Source organism: Theobroma cacao, chromosome 6 (genome assembly GCF_053813885.1).
Source record: "Theobroma cacao isolate CCN51 chromosome 6, ASM5381388v1, whole genome shotgun sequence".
In the NCBI taxonomy this organism is placed as follows: Eukaryota; Viridiplantae; Streptophyta; class Magnoliopsida; order Malvales; family Malvaceae; genus Theobroma; species Theobroma cacao.
Window position 1 is genome coordinate 25,150,001 of NC_142644.1, and position 17,707 is coordinate 25,167,707.

General features: G+C 33.3%; 2 protein-coding genes, 1 non-coding gene and 1 pseudogene across 4 annotated transcripts; all 4 read right to left on the reverse strand.

The window, feature by feature from the left end:
* Positions 1 to 82: 82 nt before the first annotated feature.
* On the reverse strand, positions 83 to 3,714 carry LOC18596168 (eukaryotic initiation factor 4A-14). The gene is made up of 5 exons (XM_007024473.3): positions 3,460 to 3,714; positions 1,938 to 2,007; positions 1,693 to 1,799; positions 1,117 to 1,547; positions 83 to 1,021 (listed from the first exon to the last, which is right to left on the reverse strand). The coding sequence occupies exons 2-5, from the start codon at positions 2,003 to 2,005 to the stop codon at positions 386 to 388; spliced, it is 1,242 nt and encodes a 413-aa protein (XP_007024535.1). The 5' UTR covers positions 2,006 to 2,007; positions 3,460 to 3,714; the 3' UTR covers positions 83 to 385.
* On the reverse strand, positions 2,212 to 2,323 carry LOC148762223 (small nucleolar RNA snoR98). The gene has a single exon (XR_016027314.1). It is a non-coding gene; the product is annotated as a small nucleolar RNA snoR98 (small nucleolar RNA).
* Positions 3,715 to 7,064: 3,350 nt separating the features above from the next.
* Positions 7,065 to 9,568, reverse strand: LOC18596169 (glycylpeptide N-tetradecanoyltransferase 1 pseudogene; annotated as a pseudogene). Its single transcript, XR_016027050.1, has 2 exons — positions 9,436 to 9,568; positions 7,065 to 8,616 (listed from the first exon to the last, which is right to left on the reverse strand). The product of XR_016027050.1 is annotated as a glycylpeptide N-tetradecanoyltransferase 1 pseudogene (transcript).
* Positions 9,569 to 10,015: 447 nt separating this feature from the next.
* LOC18596170 (telomere repeat-binding factor 4) lies at positions 10,016 to 15,963 on the reverse strand. The gene is made up of 6 exons (XM_007024477.3): positions 15,598 to 15,963; positions 14,709 to 14,911; positions 14,062 to 14,146; positions 11,601 to 11,684; positions 10,464 to 10,737; positions 10,016 to 10,344 (listed from the first exon to the last, which is right to left on the reverse strand). The coding sequence occupies exons 1-6, from the start codon at positions 15,745 to 15,747 to the stop codon at positions 10,313 to 10,315; spliced, it is 828 nt and encodes a 275-aa protein (XP_007024539.1). The 5' UTR covers positions 15,748 to 15,963; the 3' UTR covers positions 10,016 to 10,312.
* Between the last annotated feature and the right edge of the window lie 1,744 nt (positions 15,964 to 17,707).

Genomic DNA, 17,707 nt, shown 5'->3' on the forward strand with positions numbered 1-17,707 from the left:
ACTCATCAGGCCAACGGTAGCCAAGAACATCCATTCAAAGAAATGTGCTACTAAAACTAAAGGGAGCTGAGGATCAATCAACTACCAGTAACAGCCTTTAATAATTTATATATAAGGATGAAATACTAATAGCAACATACAATCCAAAAACCTAACCGCATCAAAACTTGAAATAACATAAACCCACCATCACGGAGTGGGCAAAACTGGACAATCTTTATGTAGCAATTGTGCAAGACCCATATCATTAAATGGTCAGATATGTTTAAGAACAACATTAACTTAAGACACTAAATGAGAAAAGAAAAAGAAAGGAGCACGTTAAATAGTACTTGCAAAACAACAAAACCCCTTGCCTCAACAATCTTCAAAAAGGGTAATCTCATCAAAGGAGATCAGCAACGTTTGATGGCAGCTCCTCAACAACCACATTGTAGAATTTCTGGATGTCAAACAGCATTCTCTCATCATCCCTAGTCACAAAGTTAATGGCAACACCTTTTCTTCCAAACCTTCCACTTCGTCCAATACGGTGGAGGTAGTTTTCTGGTTGAGTCGGCAGATCATAGTTTATGACAAGAGAGACTTGCTGCACATCAATACCACGAGCCAAGAGATCAGTAGTGATGAGAACACGAGAAGAACCAGAACGGAATTCACGCATTATAATGTCACGCGTATTCTGGTCCATGTCTCCATGGGTGGCAGACACTGTGTGGTCACGACTTCGCATCTTGTCAGTTAGCCAGTCAACCTTGCGCCTGGTGTTCACAAAAATGACACTCTGGGTGATGGCCAGGGTCTCATAGAGATCACATAGAGTTTCAAGCTTCCACTCTTCCTTTTCAACATTCACATAAAACTGCTTGATACCCTCGAGGGTGAGCTCATCACGCTTAACCAAAATTCTCACAGGTTTATTCATGAACTTCCTAGTGATCTCAAGGGCTTCTGGTGGCATTGTGGCAGAAAATACTCCAACCTGAATCTTGGCCGGCAGCTGCTGAAAAATATCATAGATCTGACAGAGATAACAACATTATTAGAGCACAAAATCTCAAAACCAGAGCTTCCAAACCTCATAATCATTAAAAGGACATGATGGAAATAACAAACCTGATCCTTAAAACCACGAGAAAGCATTTCATCAGCCTCATCCAAGACAAACATCTTAATATAATCTGGTCGAAGTGACTGCCTTCTCAACATGTCAAAGACACGACCCGGAGTGCCAACAACAACATGCACACCACTTTGAAGAATGCGTTGATCCTCTCGAACACTTGTCCCACCAACACAAGCATGGACCTTCACACCAAGGTAATCACCAAGTGCCCGCATCACCTTCTCAATCTGTTGCGCCAACTCCCTAGTGGGTGCCAAAACCAGAGCCTGGCATTGGACTACACCATAGTCAAGTTGTTGTAGAATTCCAGAGCAGAAAGTTGCTGTCTTCCCGGTTCCAGACTGTGCCTGCTGAATTACATCAAGACCCTTGCAGAATGGAACAATTCCTCTTTGCTGAATTGCAGAAGGCTTCTCAAAACCTTGGAAAATATTTTGGACAATGGATTCAGTAAAAATTAGAACATTGAAAAATTATAGAAGTCCAAACAAATAGCACGCTAGGATACTTGAAGAATTTATAAAAGCTGACAGAACTTATAATTTTCTTTTTAAAGTCCCACCTACCATATGCATAGATACCCCTCAAAAGGTTCTCTTGAAGTCCCATTGAATCAAAACTGTCATAAACTTCATCATAACTTGTGAAAAACTCATCTCCATCAGTTTGAAGCCTGTTCCATTTGAATTTTCACTACATATAAGCATCACCAAGTTGTAAAGCAAATAGTATTTTCTTTTTTCTTTTTTTGCTTTAAAAGAAAGACACATGCAAAGGGAGGAAAGCACGTGGTCCACAAACAAAAACTTACAACTCAGTCATTTTCTGATCATATTGACGAGCATCGAATTGGGATCCTTCTGGTGCCAAACCTGCCATGACTGTGCAGAGGAAACAAAGAATAAGCTTCGTTAGCAAAGTTCAGCTCAGCTGTAGATGGAGATTATAGCTTTAAGATTAAAGATATCATAGGTAATCAAGATGTTGCATTATACACAAATACCAGCAAATATAATCTGACGGTTGATGTTTGAAAGATGTTAATTTTCAAAAAAATAAAAGTCAGAGCCTTTTCATATTGAGAAAAATGTAACAGAAGAGCCAAACTTGCACACCAGAGAACAAGGCGCACAAGCATTAACTTCTGATTCAGTATCTGGAGAAGATACACAAAGGGGAAATTGGTATCTGTCATTTTGGACAAGAATCCTTTACCAGACACCATTGCCCATCTCTCCAAAATTCACCCAGGGCCATGAACTTCAAAGGAGATAGTTTAACAAATTGTTATCACCAAATCTTTAAATAGTACTACATAAGACACATACTGATAAAACTGTCTTAGGAACACATAACCATCACTCATCACCATTGGGTAGTTCACAAAAGGGTTTTAATATTCTAGGAAAATACGCAAACCTGCTTTGTTTATTATACATTCATCCTGCTGAGTACACAGGTTGATGGATGATTGACTATTAGCTAAGTTAATTAATCCTAAAAGTTGGAAAAGGCATCAAAATCATTCCTAGAATTACCTTCTAAAGCTAGGTCACAAACTCCCATCCATTTGACCAGTGACAGTGATTACACATTCAACTCAGACCAAAAAATTCCAAACTTGTCATCTATCAAGTTCAGAGTTACAGCGAAGCAACACATTAAAACTAAACTATCATCAAACACTTTAGCATCATTATGTTTTTTTATATACCATCATAACGTTTTTCCAATACCAAGTACCAAGAATTTGCTTAGTCAGAGAATAACCACCAAACAAAAGCTAATTATAAGACTTTGGGCCCAAGTTAGAAGTTACAACATTGACAGTTAAGATCTGTTTACAATCAGAACAGCATATCAATACTTTTCTACCATAGAAGCTCATATAACTATAACCTTAAAATTCCTACTACTTGGAATCTACAATACAAACCCTAAAAACAGTTTTTTTTCCTTCTTTTCCGCTTCAACCTCCAATAAAGTTTATTTATTGAGAAATAAATAAAGCAAGGTTATAAGAGAGCTTAGTCTGGCAAAGCTTAAATTTGTTAATTTCCCAAATCTCAAACTAAAAAAAAATCAACTTTAGAAAATAAAAATAGAAGGAAAACCTAAAAAATCTCAACATGAACTAATCAATCTCAAAAACGAAAACCCAAAAACATACCAAGAAAACAGATCAAAACCCAGATCCCAAACAGTAAAACTAAATCCAATAAACATCAAATCGAATCCAACCAAAAGGAAAACAATCAAACAAACACCCAGAAAAAGAAAGACGAAACCCACGAAAGATAAGATAGAAAGATAGAGAGAGAGAAAATAGCAACCTTGAAGCAGATGAAGATAGCTAGAGCAAGAGAAGAAGAAAGTGTTTTAGGGAGTGGGTGGATTTGTTGAGGAGATAGACAGAGAGAGAGAGAGAGGTGAAAAGGGGTAGTTTTCGGGAGGCTTTTTCGGTTGAGATTTAGAGAGAGAGTTAGGGTTTCCCAGACTCCTCGGATCTGCGCCGTGGAGTTTAAAGGAAAAAAAGAGGAGAAGAGAGAAGAGAGCGCTGTTTAGTGTTGATAGCAATAAACTGCGTATCGAATTGCGTTTAGGTTTTATATCCTCTTCTACTTGTGGCCGTGGCCTACTAGGACTACTACTACTACTTCCGCCCACCCAAAACCCTTTTCCTTTCTCCCCTTATTTCCCCCTTTTGCCCTTCCTTTTCTACCTTTATTACAATTAAGATTTCTTCTCCTAAAATTCATTCAGCAAATGTTTTGATTTTTATAGAAATAAAAAAAAAATGAAATAGTAACTTTTAATTGGGCTGCCCCATATATTTTTTTTTTTTTTACTTTGTTATATGCACAGTTTAAAAAAAATAAAAACTTGGAAATAATGCTCTCAATTCTTAAAAAAAAAAAAAGAAAATGTTCCCATCATTTGGAAGTAATTGGTACTAATCTTTGTTTGTTTGAAGTTAATGAACTTTTAAATTTATTTTGTTTCAATGAAAGTAGCCCTTAATGTGATTTTTTTATATATTTATACATAAATGTAATGCATGTTTTAATTGGCAAAAAATATAAAGATGCATTTTTAAATGAGTATAATACTTAAAAGGGCCTTTAAATTATTTAAAAATTTCTCATAAAATTTTATTTTTTTATTACATTTAATTAAACTTTTATCGATTTATTTTGAATCAAGTATACTCTTATAATTATTAGTTAATTAATTGTTATAAGATAAAATGTCACTTGTTATTCTATGATCATATGACACTAACGTAATATGTTGATATGTTATAATAAATTATAATGTCATATTATAACATGATCATATGACATTTTCACTTTTTATGGCATCATCAAAATAACGTCATGCAGGTATTAACATAATAATTGACGTTTTAACTAATAACAATTAATAAACTATTGAACATATGAGTCAACTTAACCTAAAATAAAAATATAAAAATTTGATTAAATGAATATAAAAATAAAATTTTATTTAAATATTTTAAAAATAATTCAAAAATTTTTTCAAAAATAATCTTTGTACTAACAGTCTCCTACATGATAACTTTAACCTTGTGGCCCTAAGTATTGGACAAATTAATGGAAATAAGGTGAAGGAGTATGAACTTAGTTGGCAAGTGTACACCCCTAAAACATTTTGCCCTTTGCATATTCTTTCTTCTAATCTCACATTCAGTCAAGCAAAGTTAATCCAAGACTTCAAAAAGCAAGCATATTTCAACTTCATATGAGACAAAAAAAAAAAACAAAATAAAACAAAACAGAAGAGCATATTATGAAGATTCCAATAAAACATGTAATTGCTCAAAAAGATAAGAATAAAGTAAATGAGTTTGGCATTAATTTTAAAACTTATTAGGCACAAACTCTTTTAAATTGGGTTTTTGATATTGAGTTGACCTTTTTGGTCTACATGCAATGGATAATTTTTATAAAGTTTCACATTTGTACTACGTTACACTATTTTTGGCTTTGTTAATGGAATATGATTACTCAGCAATGGAGGATTCTTCTAAACGAAGAAAGCAAAAGATGGAGACCTACCAAGCGTTTTTATCGCTTTGCTTTGGGCCATTCATTATATTATTTTATTATTGCTATTATTATTATGCTTATTATTAAACGTGACAGACCACATAGAACTATGCTTTTTCATTAATATATATTTTCTATCTTGTCTACCATTGGAGCTACATGCACCAACAATATTTTCATTGAATACCTCAAGTGGGCTTATTTGAGCCCATTTGTCACCAAGTCAAAACCAGTCCATGAGTTTGGCTGATTGGGCTTTTTCTTGGACCCAGGACCCAGACGATGAGGACTCAATCCATCGTGAAGTGTAGATAGCTAATCTATAACAGCACGTTTGGTTCGCGAAATAGGTAGGAATAGAATAGAATTGTTATTATGTGAGAATAAAATAAAATAATTATTACTTTATTTGGTATTGTGAATGGAATAGAGTAGGAATTACTATTATGACTTATCACAGTGTTTGGTTGGTAGAAATAAGATTGGAATAAGAAAGGAATAGGTGATAAAAAGATAAAAATACCCTTGACCATATTAACAATTATTTTCATAAAAAAATAAAATTATCCTTATTATCATTTAAATACACATTTATCCCAAAAGATAATTATCCATCATAATTATATTTTTTCCCAATTACTAAAAATAATTATAATTTAATCACATATTTTTATAAAATAGATAATTATTTAAAAATATAATTTAATTATATTATATTTTATCTATAATAATCAATTAAATTTGTGTATAGATTTTTTTTTTAGCCAATTCTTCATATATTATGAATCATTTACACTTGTGTTTAAAAAAAATATTGGAGAAGAAATATTAGGAAAAAAATGAAAAAACTAGTAGAAATAGAAAATCATGTTTTTTGATATCAATAATTTATTATTAAATTAGTTGTATGATTTTTAATTTTAACAATTTGAATCATTTTTCTCTATTTGTATTTTTCATGTCTTAACCTTTTAATTTACATTTTCATTAAAAATCAATAATTTATTATTAAATTATTAAATAATTTATATTAAATTAGTTATATAATTTTTACTTTCATTATTTGAGTATTTTTCTCTATTTGTATTTTTTATTTTTTAATCTTTTTAATTTTTATTTTCATTAAAAATTAATAATTTATTAATTGATATAATTTTTATTTTATTTTATTTTCACTTTTTATTTTTTTTCTCATCTTTCCTTTTTCTCTTCAAACGTTGGAGAGCTAATTTGGCGTTGGCCCTGGCTATATCTAGCCGTTGAAGCATCGATCTGGCCAATGGAGCCACCACAGCGAAGGACGACAGCGATTGTGGAGGAGGACGGTTGCAAACTTGCTGAGAGAGAGGAGAAGACGGGTAAGAGAGAGGGGAAGACCCACAGCTGAGATAGTGGCTGAGAGAGAGGAAGAAGATCGATTGAGAGAGGACGAAAGATAGGGGAAGATCGGTTGAGAGAGTAGATGAAGACAGGGGAAGGTCGGCTGAGAGAGGAGATGCTTTTCGGGGGAAGGGCGGCTGAAAGTGCTGAGGAAGACGGAGGAAGGAGAAAGAGAGAGAAAACAAAGTAGGTTTTATATGGGACATAATCGTGATATTATGAATCAATTGAGGGTATTTTAGTCAAATGATATTTCAAACTTATTCCCCGTTCACGGAATAGATAATACCAAGGGAGGGAGTGGTATTAGCCATTCCCACCCCAAAGACAAATATGAGGAATTTCTATTCCTTAGGAATTCCTATTCCTCACCTTGTTTGACAACCAAACAAGGGATGAGGAATGGCAAGGGAATAGAGGCTATTCCCCCTACCAAACGTGCTGTAATTGATTTTACTACCCTGTTTCTAAATTTCATAAATAATGGATGAAAAAACGACCAAAATATTTAAATATACAGCAAATTTGTTCCAAGAGTTTGAGGCTTTAAGGATCCATGCCTGTAAATCCTCTATGCAAAAGAAAATTCACAAACATCTGTTTGTTTTAAATGGTAAGAGGAGGTCTAAAGACTAACAAAGGGTTGCCATGATTCAACCTTACAACCAATCAACAGCAAAATTTCCATTTAACTTGTAGGAGAAAAACAAGCCTAATGGAGTACAAGACCAAGCTCTGATGGTTTCAGTGTATTCCTTATCCTATAATTGTAAAGATAATAGTGAAGACTTCCATCGCCTGGCCCAAATTTCAGTTCCTTCAAGAAAGATTCATTATGCATGACATCCAATGCATTGAAAACATCAAAGTCTTTTTGTTTTGCCACAATAAGAGCATCATTCATCAGTTGAAGCAGAGGGGTCTTTGTAGAAATGTTATAATATGAATATGCTGCCTTCAGAGTTGAATGATTCTGGTTTCCAAGGATCAATGAAGGAAGTGTGTAGAAACTGCAGAAATCAGTAATCTCATGGGTCTCGGAGCTTTCAACAATATAACTATCCACAACACCCTCAGTAGGAAGAAGCCAATGCTCCACATCATGTTCACTGAAATCAGGTGCAACCACAAACTGGCTCAGATAATTCCTGAGTAGTCCTGTAACTGCAGGAACATCACGAAGCTCCATTTTCCTGAACCCTGGTGTGACTGTCGATTCAGGTAACTTGTAAAGCTTAATTGTCCGGCTCATAGTCATCCTTGCACCAAGTCTAGAAAACCCAACTTCAATCAGCTTCTTTGGATTCAAAGATCTATGCCAATACTGGCAAGAAGTTATTGGTGTTGGAATAACAATTCCAGCAGTATACGCTGCTTGCCAGATATTCTCCAAGTGAACTCTCCTTGTCACCTCTTTAATCATGACAGGAGCAAGCCTATTTGATCTGAGCTTTTTATGAACACATAGAAAATTGACCTCTGCCATGTTAACAACGTCATCACGGACCCGGATTCTTGCTGGGACACCTGTAATGAAAGCAACTAACTTCTTTGAACTTTTGACACGGACACCAATGTGCCAGCTCTTGAAATAACCAGGGGGCCGAACAGCCCAGTGCAGAAACTCCTTTGAATAATTAAATCTGAACATGTTCTCATCATCTTCAACATAGTTATTTGCCAGAAGTTTGTAGACCTCGGTGCACATCTCGTCAGAGTCAATATCACAAGTGACCCACTCATACATATTTGGAAGATTGTATGGTTCCTGCTTGACTTCAGATAAAGGTGTTGGAGCTTCAATAGGGCCTTCAGGCAAACTGGAATCTCCCAAGTCTTTGAACTGCCCAACAGGCTGGGATTCCCAAAACTTGTGTCTCCTCTCAAGGCCAAGTGACTCTTGAACCTTTTGAGCTAGTGCATCAAGTGCAAGGTCGCTCTCGGAAGGTGCATTTCCATCAGGATTAGGATTTGGGGTATCCTCAGGTGAACCAGAAGATGCATTGCTATCAACCATTATGAGTAATTTTCAAAGGCAGCCTGAAAGGTAACAAAATTTACAAGTTCTCAATCACCTGACTGTGCATATCGCATTTGTTTCTCTCCTATAGGAAAAATAATGAAGATTGACTAAACTACTTTCTTCTTGTTTCATAATTGGAAGTAAACATGAAAGCATATACATGATAGGAAGGACCATAATTTTACTTGCCCGGAAAAACCATTCCAAGATCATGTTCTTTGAATTTTCTAGGAGACCAAAAGAAGAATAAAACAATGTTCTTTTTTACCTTTCCCAGTGACGAGAACAAAGCTTTTCATTTCCCAGACATCAAAACAAAATAAATCATAATATTTCCACATCTTATCTTCTTTATTATCCTGAGTTTTCTTAGCAACCAAATGAATCTATAAAAGATGGAAAAGCCAAGCCAATTATAATAGGGGAACAAAGAAATTAGCTTAAAGCTGGATTAATCTTAAATACAAATTCCCAATTCATCAAGAAAAAGTGTAGAGGACAACCAAGTTCCCTAAAATTACTCTTTTTTCCCTTATACATTAGTAATTTATAAATCAAACAACAACATAATTATCAAGTTTTCTTTTCCATTTTTCTCCTATACTCAATGTTCTCAGCAACCAAACAGTACGTAACAAAAAATTTGTATACAATTATCAGTTAGGAAGTGAAGAAAAGACACATTGGAATCAAACACATGTGAATTCTTTTTCTAATTTACATTAATTTTCTCATCGACCGAAAAGGGCCCGGAAAGTGAAAACCATGCAAATCCAGACACCAAACAGAAATAAGATAATTACCTAAAGTAGGAAAAAAAAAAGGGGAATAATTACCTAAAATTTCTGGAAATGAATAAAATTAAAGAGGAGATCTGAGAGAGAGTTCTGAAGCGTCGCCTTGAGAGAGAGATAGCATCTGGAAATAGTGGAAAGCGTGGAAACGGGGCAGCCGTCTGTGCAGTTTAATATTTATATAATATGTGGGGATGGGTATATCTGTCATTTTCGGTTTTCGTGTATTCATCCAGTGATGACTTGTTTTGGGAATCATAGTTAGTAGTACCGTTGGTATTTTGCATCCACGTCCTTAGCTAATGTTGCTGACCAAACCAACTGGTCAGACTGTTCTTGGAGCCATAAAGAGAAAACGAGTTGAACCTTTAAACCTCAATTGCTTTAAGAATTACAACTAAAGTTAGACCACCAAACTTTTTAACTTGTTAGAATTGATACAACGTTACTCGCCACATTCAACCATCAATTCTCCCTCAAGCTACCAAGAGATGTTCCACGGCCCACAAATGGTCGGTTCAACGTGCGCCACAAAACTGGCAAAAGGCTGCTTTTACAAATGGAGCATGCTTCTCCTTTCAGCACCTTTTCACGATTACATGATAAATAGGTTCTCCGTTGATTACGCAGCACCAAGCCAAGGTCTAAAGATGTTTATTCAGTATATCATTCTAAAATGTACATTCCCCTAAATGCATTGCTTCCAAAACTCAAAACTAGTTTCCGCTCTCAATATGATGGGCTAATTGTACATTGATTTTATATGATTCATCATTGATCTTTGGATGGGCGTAATTTCCCATGCATTTCAATAAAATGCCGAGGCATTTATCCCCACGATCAATGAATTTACATAGATACAGATTCCAAAAATTATAGAGGAAAGACTCCTATCAGTTACATCCTAGGAAGCTAAGACTCAAGCCAAAAGAACAATTTCACCACGCGAACCTGCAACAACACAGCAAAATAAAAAATATATTTAGGTAGCAGGATACAATAAAAACATACGCTACTAATTTAAATAGGTATTAGCCCAAAAAAGAGTAGGCATGTGTAATTCCACATACACTGTTCATAGATTTCTTTCACTAGCTGTAGCATTGAATCTGTATCTTCCGCCATTTTTGATACTCTTTCTGCCTCCTTAACTGCTTCAGCAGCCAAAAATGATTTATTTTCTGCTTCAGCAACTTTATAGGCAGCTGTAATTGCTGCTTCTTCCATTGTTTCACCAGAACTCACTACACCAGAATTCTGCCGTAACCTAATATCTTTTTGTTTAGGGGTAGGTGTTTTCGTTCCCATCAAGATATCTTTTCTGATCTTGTAGCAATTTTGTATCTACATTGGATGGTTTTGACATGGGTGAGAAGATGCTATCAGACATGTAAGCTTAAAAACATCAATCACAAAATCACTCTTTTCATTAATTTATTCTATAATGTAATACAACATCAATGACTCTCACATATCATCACTACTTATCGCATCTCCTAAGTTCCAGCATACTAGCAAATCCTCCCCAGAGATTGATTTGCTAAAAATCATTGTTAGCATGAAAACAAACATCATCCAGATTTTAAGCATCATTCAACGTTGCCTAAAATCAGAAAAGCACCAGCAAGCTTTGCCAGTATGCACTTGGTAGTTACAATGGAGACACAAGATCCAATCTCCCAGGCTTTGCTGGTGTTAAATAAGCAACAATGAAAAGACGCTATTCAAATGAATTTAGCTAAGGACTAACTAGAACTCTGATAAAATACAATGATCTTATAAATATATAAATGATAGGAGAGCTTCAAAAGTGAAGTCAAAAGCTTTGTCTACTTTAAAAAAATTGGAGAATTGAAAATCTATTTACAGATTCTGTGAAAAGGTGGTAAATGTCATGCTGATAATCCTGGAGGTCAATGTAGTCGCTCTTACTCAGTTTAACTAACGTGAATGTGAACGTGCACGAAAAAATAAAACTCAAATAATATAATGATGTTCTCAGCTGTTTCCTGCAATTTCAGCAGTTTAGATTAGCATGGAAAATGCCAGCATGAAAGCATTCAAAGTCTAAACTCAAATAACATATCATCCATTGGAAGCAATTGTCATCATGTTTAGCATACTCCAGATGATTGTTTGACAAAAGAAAAGGTGAAACCATCATTCATGAAGTAAGGTATGTTATTCATTAGTAGCATCATAATTACCTTTTCCAGTTTGCCTTGAGAAACAAGTCTTCTCAACCTTGAACTTAGTAACCTTCTAAAATTTGGTGGAACCTCATGCCTTTGCTGCAGCATGTGAATCAAGACAGTTAACATCAACATTTCCCAACATGCATTGAAAAATAGAGAATGATAACTGGTTCAAATACAGTAACACACACAAAGAAGACAAAAGGCACCCCAAGATAAAAACACACATATCCAGTTTCATAGTTTTAAGGAAAGAAGGATGTGATGTGCCCGTAAAAGTGATTTATTACACTGTACTTGACATTTGAAGATCAAAGTTCATATTATTAGGATGCAGCTATCATATAAGAAGGAGAAATACCTAAAGAGTAAGGAAGGATTTAATTAAAGGTCTCGTTGAAATCGCACTTGTCAGTTATCAAAATTTTCTGTGTTTAGAAGATTAATGCCATTTCTTCAGAAATCCCCATGCAACAATGAAGCATTGAGAAAGATGTTTCTAACATTTCTAAACACAACCTGATACTCGCTACAAGCTACAGAATACCCAAATGCAGAAAAAATACACCAAAAAAATTGGTATATCTTATTTTTTATTTTAAAATAATAGGACATACACAGTTGTTGCCATTTAACATGTAGCATTAAGGTGGCGTTTGGTACCTTACAATGCAATGTAATTATAAGCAATGAAATTGCAAGCATCGTGATTATAGGGAATATAACATTGCAATGTTTGGTACATAAGCAAAGTAATGATTAAAATGCAAAGAAGATAACATTGCAGTGTTTGGTTTAAAAATACTTTGCTGTAAATGTAATGTCAATTTACAGAATTACCCCAATTTATTAAAATGCAAATTTAATATATTAGTATTTTTTATTGTTAATTTTTATATAATATCATCTTTTAAAAATATTTTTAATGTCATATATTTTATTTTTATTTCTTATTATAATCTTATATATTTTATTTTCATTTCTTAAAATAATTTCCTATATTATATATTTTATTTCAATTTCTTTTTTCTTTGAAAGATAATATAAATTTTATTGACAATCACCATTCGCCACCCAATAGAGAATGACTACTGAGAGTTACAAAGAGACATCTCTCGAAATCTATATATATATATATATAATTATAACATTGCAAAATATCTTTAACAAAGTAACAAAATTGAAGAGAAAAAATATCTTTAATAACATTACACAGTGCAATGCAATCTAATTGCATTGGTTTTGGACTGTAATCACATTATATCTAGATCAGATAATTTTAGACACAACACGTTAACACGACATAAGAAGACACGGGGTTAAACAGGTTTGTGTTTAGCCTTAACGTGTTTCGTGTTTAATCGTGTCTGACGTTTAAAACAAAAAAATTTTCGTATCTTGACGTGTCAGGCACGAGTAACACGTTTAATTAATTGTGTTAATCGTGTTATCGTGTTTAAACGTATAAACGTATTTAATCGCCTTAATGTGTTTAAATATGTATACATAACACACTTATCAACTTGTTAAAAATTAATAGTCAAAAGCTGTTTTAGCCTTACTTAAATAATTTTAAACAATTATTTTAATAAAATTTTTAAATTTTATAAAGATAATAATGCAATTATGTCATGCCCAAATACTAATTTTAAATTTTGTTTTGTTATATTTAATGTTCTTGTTATTTTGTTTTATTATAATTGTTTTTATAATTATTGATTTTAAATTTAAATAATATAATTATGTTGAATTGTAAATATTTTTATTTAATCGTGTTAATCGTGTTATTAATCATGTCGTGTCATATATTGACACGTTTAATAAACGTGTCTAAACGTGTTATGTCGTGTTACACGGTTATTAAACATATACACGTACGTGTTTCAGATTTAAGATACGAATAGTATTCGTGTCGTGTTCGCGTTTAACCTTAATGTGTTTCGTGTCTAATCGTGTCTAACACGTTTAAGACATGAAAACACGAAGTGTCAGGTCTAATTACATCCATTGGTTGTAATGTAATTGCATTGCAAATATTACAATGATTTGTTGTAAAACAAACACTATAATGTAATTTAATTGAGCACATTGCAGGGAATTTGCTCCCACTTCCCTCATACTAAACGCTACCTAAGGTCATGCAATGAAATCATCTAATAAATTGAAATTCAGCGACCAATCAGCATTTATGAGGAAATTTTAACATGTTGTAAACCTGCTCTAAACTTTGATGCTCAATAATGGTTGCTTGCTAGGATTTAGATATTGTAACTATCTCTTCTGATCTTCTTGGTTTCTAGGTTAAGCCAAATTTGGCTTTCTTCTAACCAATAGACCTCAAGGAGGTCCTCTAACAAAGCTAGAAACATTCTATTCAAGCAGCAATTTCATGCCTGATAAAACATAAGAAATACACATGATTTGCAACTAAAAAGAGGGAAAAAAAAAACAAAAGAAACAAAATCCATCTCACCTCAATGTAGCTTACAATTGCACTAATATCAGACCCGTTTGTATCTTTAATGGTTGAAAGGGCTTCAAAAATCATTGTGTTATACCTGGTAAAGTGAAAATTAAAAGAAGAGACAATGGCATCAAGTACCCAATGACAAGAGAACATTATGAACAAAATATTTATCCAAGCTACTCCAACATAAAGCAAAAGAGACTCTCTGCATCTGAGAAAAAAATGAAAGAGAATGTACTAATCACAAAAAATGGTGAGCCAGTCAACTTGCAAGTTAAGGCAGTGCAGCATCATTGGAAAATACAAGAAATTATGTAAAACCAAAAGTGAAAATTCAACTTAAACTTACTTGCATTCATCAAACTTAAGTATCTAAGACTTCGACTTAATCTTTTTTATCAATAGAAAAGGGGAAGTAGGAATGTAAAGCAAACCAGAATATAAAACCTTCATTCATAGCATGAGATGTTTCAAATTTCTAATTGACCATGTAAAACGAAATCAAATATAATAAGTTCTTTTGACATCCAAACAGCTTTTGGGATGTCCTCTGCTTTGTTCCCATCCTCACATCATACTTACAAGAAGATTAGTCACCAACACAGATGTCTTTACTCAATTGAATATGGACTAGAAAGAACAGAAATACAAACCTAGGAGCATTCTTCCCATCTAAGGAGCTGTTTGAAGCATCACCCACCACAGCATCAGTAGTTACAATGTGAGCACGTGAAGCAGCTGGAGCAGAACTGGGAGTGTTGGGAAGGGAAGCAACAATGGCTTTCACCTTAGGTGCTCTTGATTTATCTCTGGAGCCTTGAGCAGAAGTACTAACACTCAAATTTCGCCATTTGTCCTGCAAATGAGAGTAAAAATGAAAAAACCATATTAGTTAACCATAAAAGAGCAGGCTAAGGATAAATTAAAATTCACTGAAATAAAACATCAAGCATATTAAAATGGATGACTGGTACTAGACAAACATTTTGTCAATGGTTTTGAGTTTTAACAGACATCTTTTATCTTTCACCACAGTTATCTAGATTGAATTTTCTTCATTACTAAGGCCCCAGTCACCTGATATGGCCTAACACATCAACAAACCCACTACAACTTGTTAAATTCTTCCAAAAAACTAAAAAGCTTAAAAATTTATCATATCGCCCTCAACGTTTAGGACACAAGTTTTATTCTCATTGAGGCATTTAAATTATCATATGCAGCCTCGCTTAACATGAAATTATGGTTGACAGTTATCTAGTTTACACAAGTGCATTCGACAATATTCCAGAATTTCTTTTAATTTAATCTGTCACCAATTCAATTTCAGTCAAAATCACACAGCTAGGGTTTCTTAATGTAAATAGCATCTTAATTAAAACAGTATCAAGAAGAAAAATTTACTACTAATTCACAAAATAAACCCTATAACCAAACAAGAAATAAGAGCAAATATGATTTAAGGAAAATTACAACTACACTGAAATCCAAGAATTAACTCGAGACGGTAGGACAAAATTATTTATTAAAAAAAAGGAGAACCTTGAGGTCAATGTTGGAGCGGTGAGTGAGGTAAGGGGCAAAGTCGGGATCTTTAAGAATGTTCTTCCACTTGCCAGGGCCGTGTTTGGCGACTCCGGCGAGAAGCGCCTCCTCTTCTTCCGCCGTCCATTTTTGCTTCTGATTTCCCATTCTACCCTTCTCGCTCTGTGTATCTCCCTCGCTACAACGCTAAAACACCAAGGAAAAAAAAAACTATATTTTGGTGTGAAGCTGCTGAGTTAAAGATCTCTGTTTGTAATTTTGTGGAGGGTTTTTCTTTTTGGAAGGGAATGACAAAAAAAGGGGAAAAAAAAAAAAATCCTGTTTTTGGCTCCCGCCTACCAAAAGTCCACCTATTCTCACCTCAATTTCGGCCATTCCTTTTTTTTTTTTCTTTTCATCAGTTACTATAACAAAGGGATAATATTTTTTTATTATTAATATATAATAGTTTAACAATTTGAAGTATTTATATTTATTTTTGGGCTCCATTCCAAAAGAAATGGGTAAAATATTTTATCCTGATCAAAATTATATAAAAATTTATTAGTTTTTAAAATAAACACTTCACCTCAAAATTACAAACATTATTAATAAAAATAATAAAAAATAAAAATATTTTTTATTTTTTATTAATTAAAAAAATTATTATTATATTTTTAAAAAATAAAAAAAATAAATAGCATCGATCGGTGTTTCCAAAAAAGGGGGTGCATCGCCAAGGGAGGGGAGCATTAGATCTGTGCTCCCCAAAAAAGGGGAGCCCCGATCTTAGGGAGTTCTGTTTGGGGCTCGCTTAGTGCTCCCTAGTAGGGAGTTTTTTTTTAATTAATAAAAAATAAAAAGTAATAAATTATATAATTATAATTATAAAAATTAATTAAAGATAAAATTATTTTTTTATCCTTATCACGTCAGCAAATTGACGAAAAATATTAATGGTTGACTAACGGTTAGATTTATGTGTCCAGCGAAATATATTTTTTTGTAGTGAAGTGTTCATTTTGAAAAATATTGAACTCCGTGTAATTTTGATCAAAACTTAAGGAGTTAGGTATTTTATTCAAAAAATAGTATTCATTAGACACATAAATTTAGCTATTAGTCAACTATTAGTGTTTCCATTAGTTTGATGACGTGGTAATATTAAAAAGATAATTTTACCCTTTATTAATTTTAAAAATTATTATTATATATTTTTATTAATTTAAAAAAAAAAGTGCTTCGATCAGGCTCCCTCAGGGAGCACAGAATCGAGGCTCCTACGAGAGCACCAAATCTAGTGCTCCCTTGGGAGCTTCAGCGTTCCCTTTGGGGAGCCCGATCAAGGTTCCGATGCTCTCTAGTGCTCTTCATGGGTGATCGGTCGTTGTAAAGGACGTTGTTGACCAACTCAAGAGAAAGAAATAAAAAAAAAAGAAAAAAGGTATTTTAGACATTTCATATTTAATATTAATGTTGTTTAGACATTTAGGGTAAAATGTCCATTTTGAAAACTAAAAAACTACTATATAATTTCGATTAAACCTTAGAGAGTTTGGGGTATTTTATTGTCACGACTTGGTACTCCCTTCGAGTTCGTGACAATCGCCGCGATTTCTCGATAGACGTTCATTACCCGAAATATCAACCGAAATCTCATAAGGCTCTTACATCAATTTTACGTCTCCTCTGTGAGCAACAGTTACTTAATATCATGTTTTAAGGGAATATAAACTATTTTTAAATAAAAAACAAACAAAAGTAATTTTTGCCACATAGGGGTATTTTGGTCATTTTTACTTAAAAATTTTGAAACCTGGTGAAAATACAGCATATGATCGAAAAATATACATTTCTTATCTAAAAATAATTTTAGTAATCTAAATCATCCATTTAAAATGAAATTTTGGCTAATCAAACAAAATAAAAATATTAAATAAAATATTTTATTTTCTTATAAAACAATATTTATAGAATCCTAAATAAACAATTTTTGTAGTGTAAGAGCAAAATAAATTCACATATATAATAGCACACTAAATCAAATATACGAAAATATTCTACAATGACATGTGTGCCCCGATATAATCGAAAATTTGCAAGATTGTAGACCTTCGATTTTTAAGGA

What these genes read in the sequence shown, in the direction of transcription:
- LOC18596170 (XM_007024477.3), bottom strand. Translation starts at nt 15,747, where the DNA reads ATGGGAAATCAGAAGCAAAAATGGACGGCGGAAGAAGAGGAGGCGCTT. An exon ending in CAATTGTAAGCTACATTGAG is followed by an intron (nt 11,685 to 14,061) that starts GTGAGATGGATT and finishes CACATGCTGCAG; the next exon opens with CAAAGGCATGAGGTTCCACC. An exon ending in CTCAAGGCAAACTGGAAAAG is followed by an intron (nt 10,738 to 11,600) that starts GTAATTATGATG and finishes CATCCAATGTAG; the next exon opens with ATACAAAATTGCTACAAGAT.
- LOC18596168 (XM_007024473.3), bottom strand. Translation starts at nt 2,005, where the DNA reads ATGGCAGGTTTGGCACCAGAAGGATCCCAATTCGATGCTCGTCAATAT. An exon ending in GATCAGAAAATGACTGAGTT is followed by an intron (nt 1,800 to 1,937) that starts GTAAGTTTTTGT and finishes CAAATGGAACAG; the next exon opens with GCTTCAAACTGATGGAGATG. An exon ending in CTCGTGGTTTTAAGGATCAG is followed by an intron (nt 1,022 to 1,116) that starts GTTTGTTATTTC and finishes TATCTCTGTCAG; the next exon opens with ATCTATGATATTTTTCAGCA.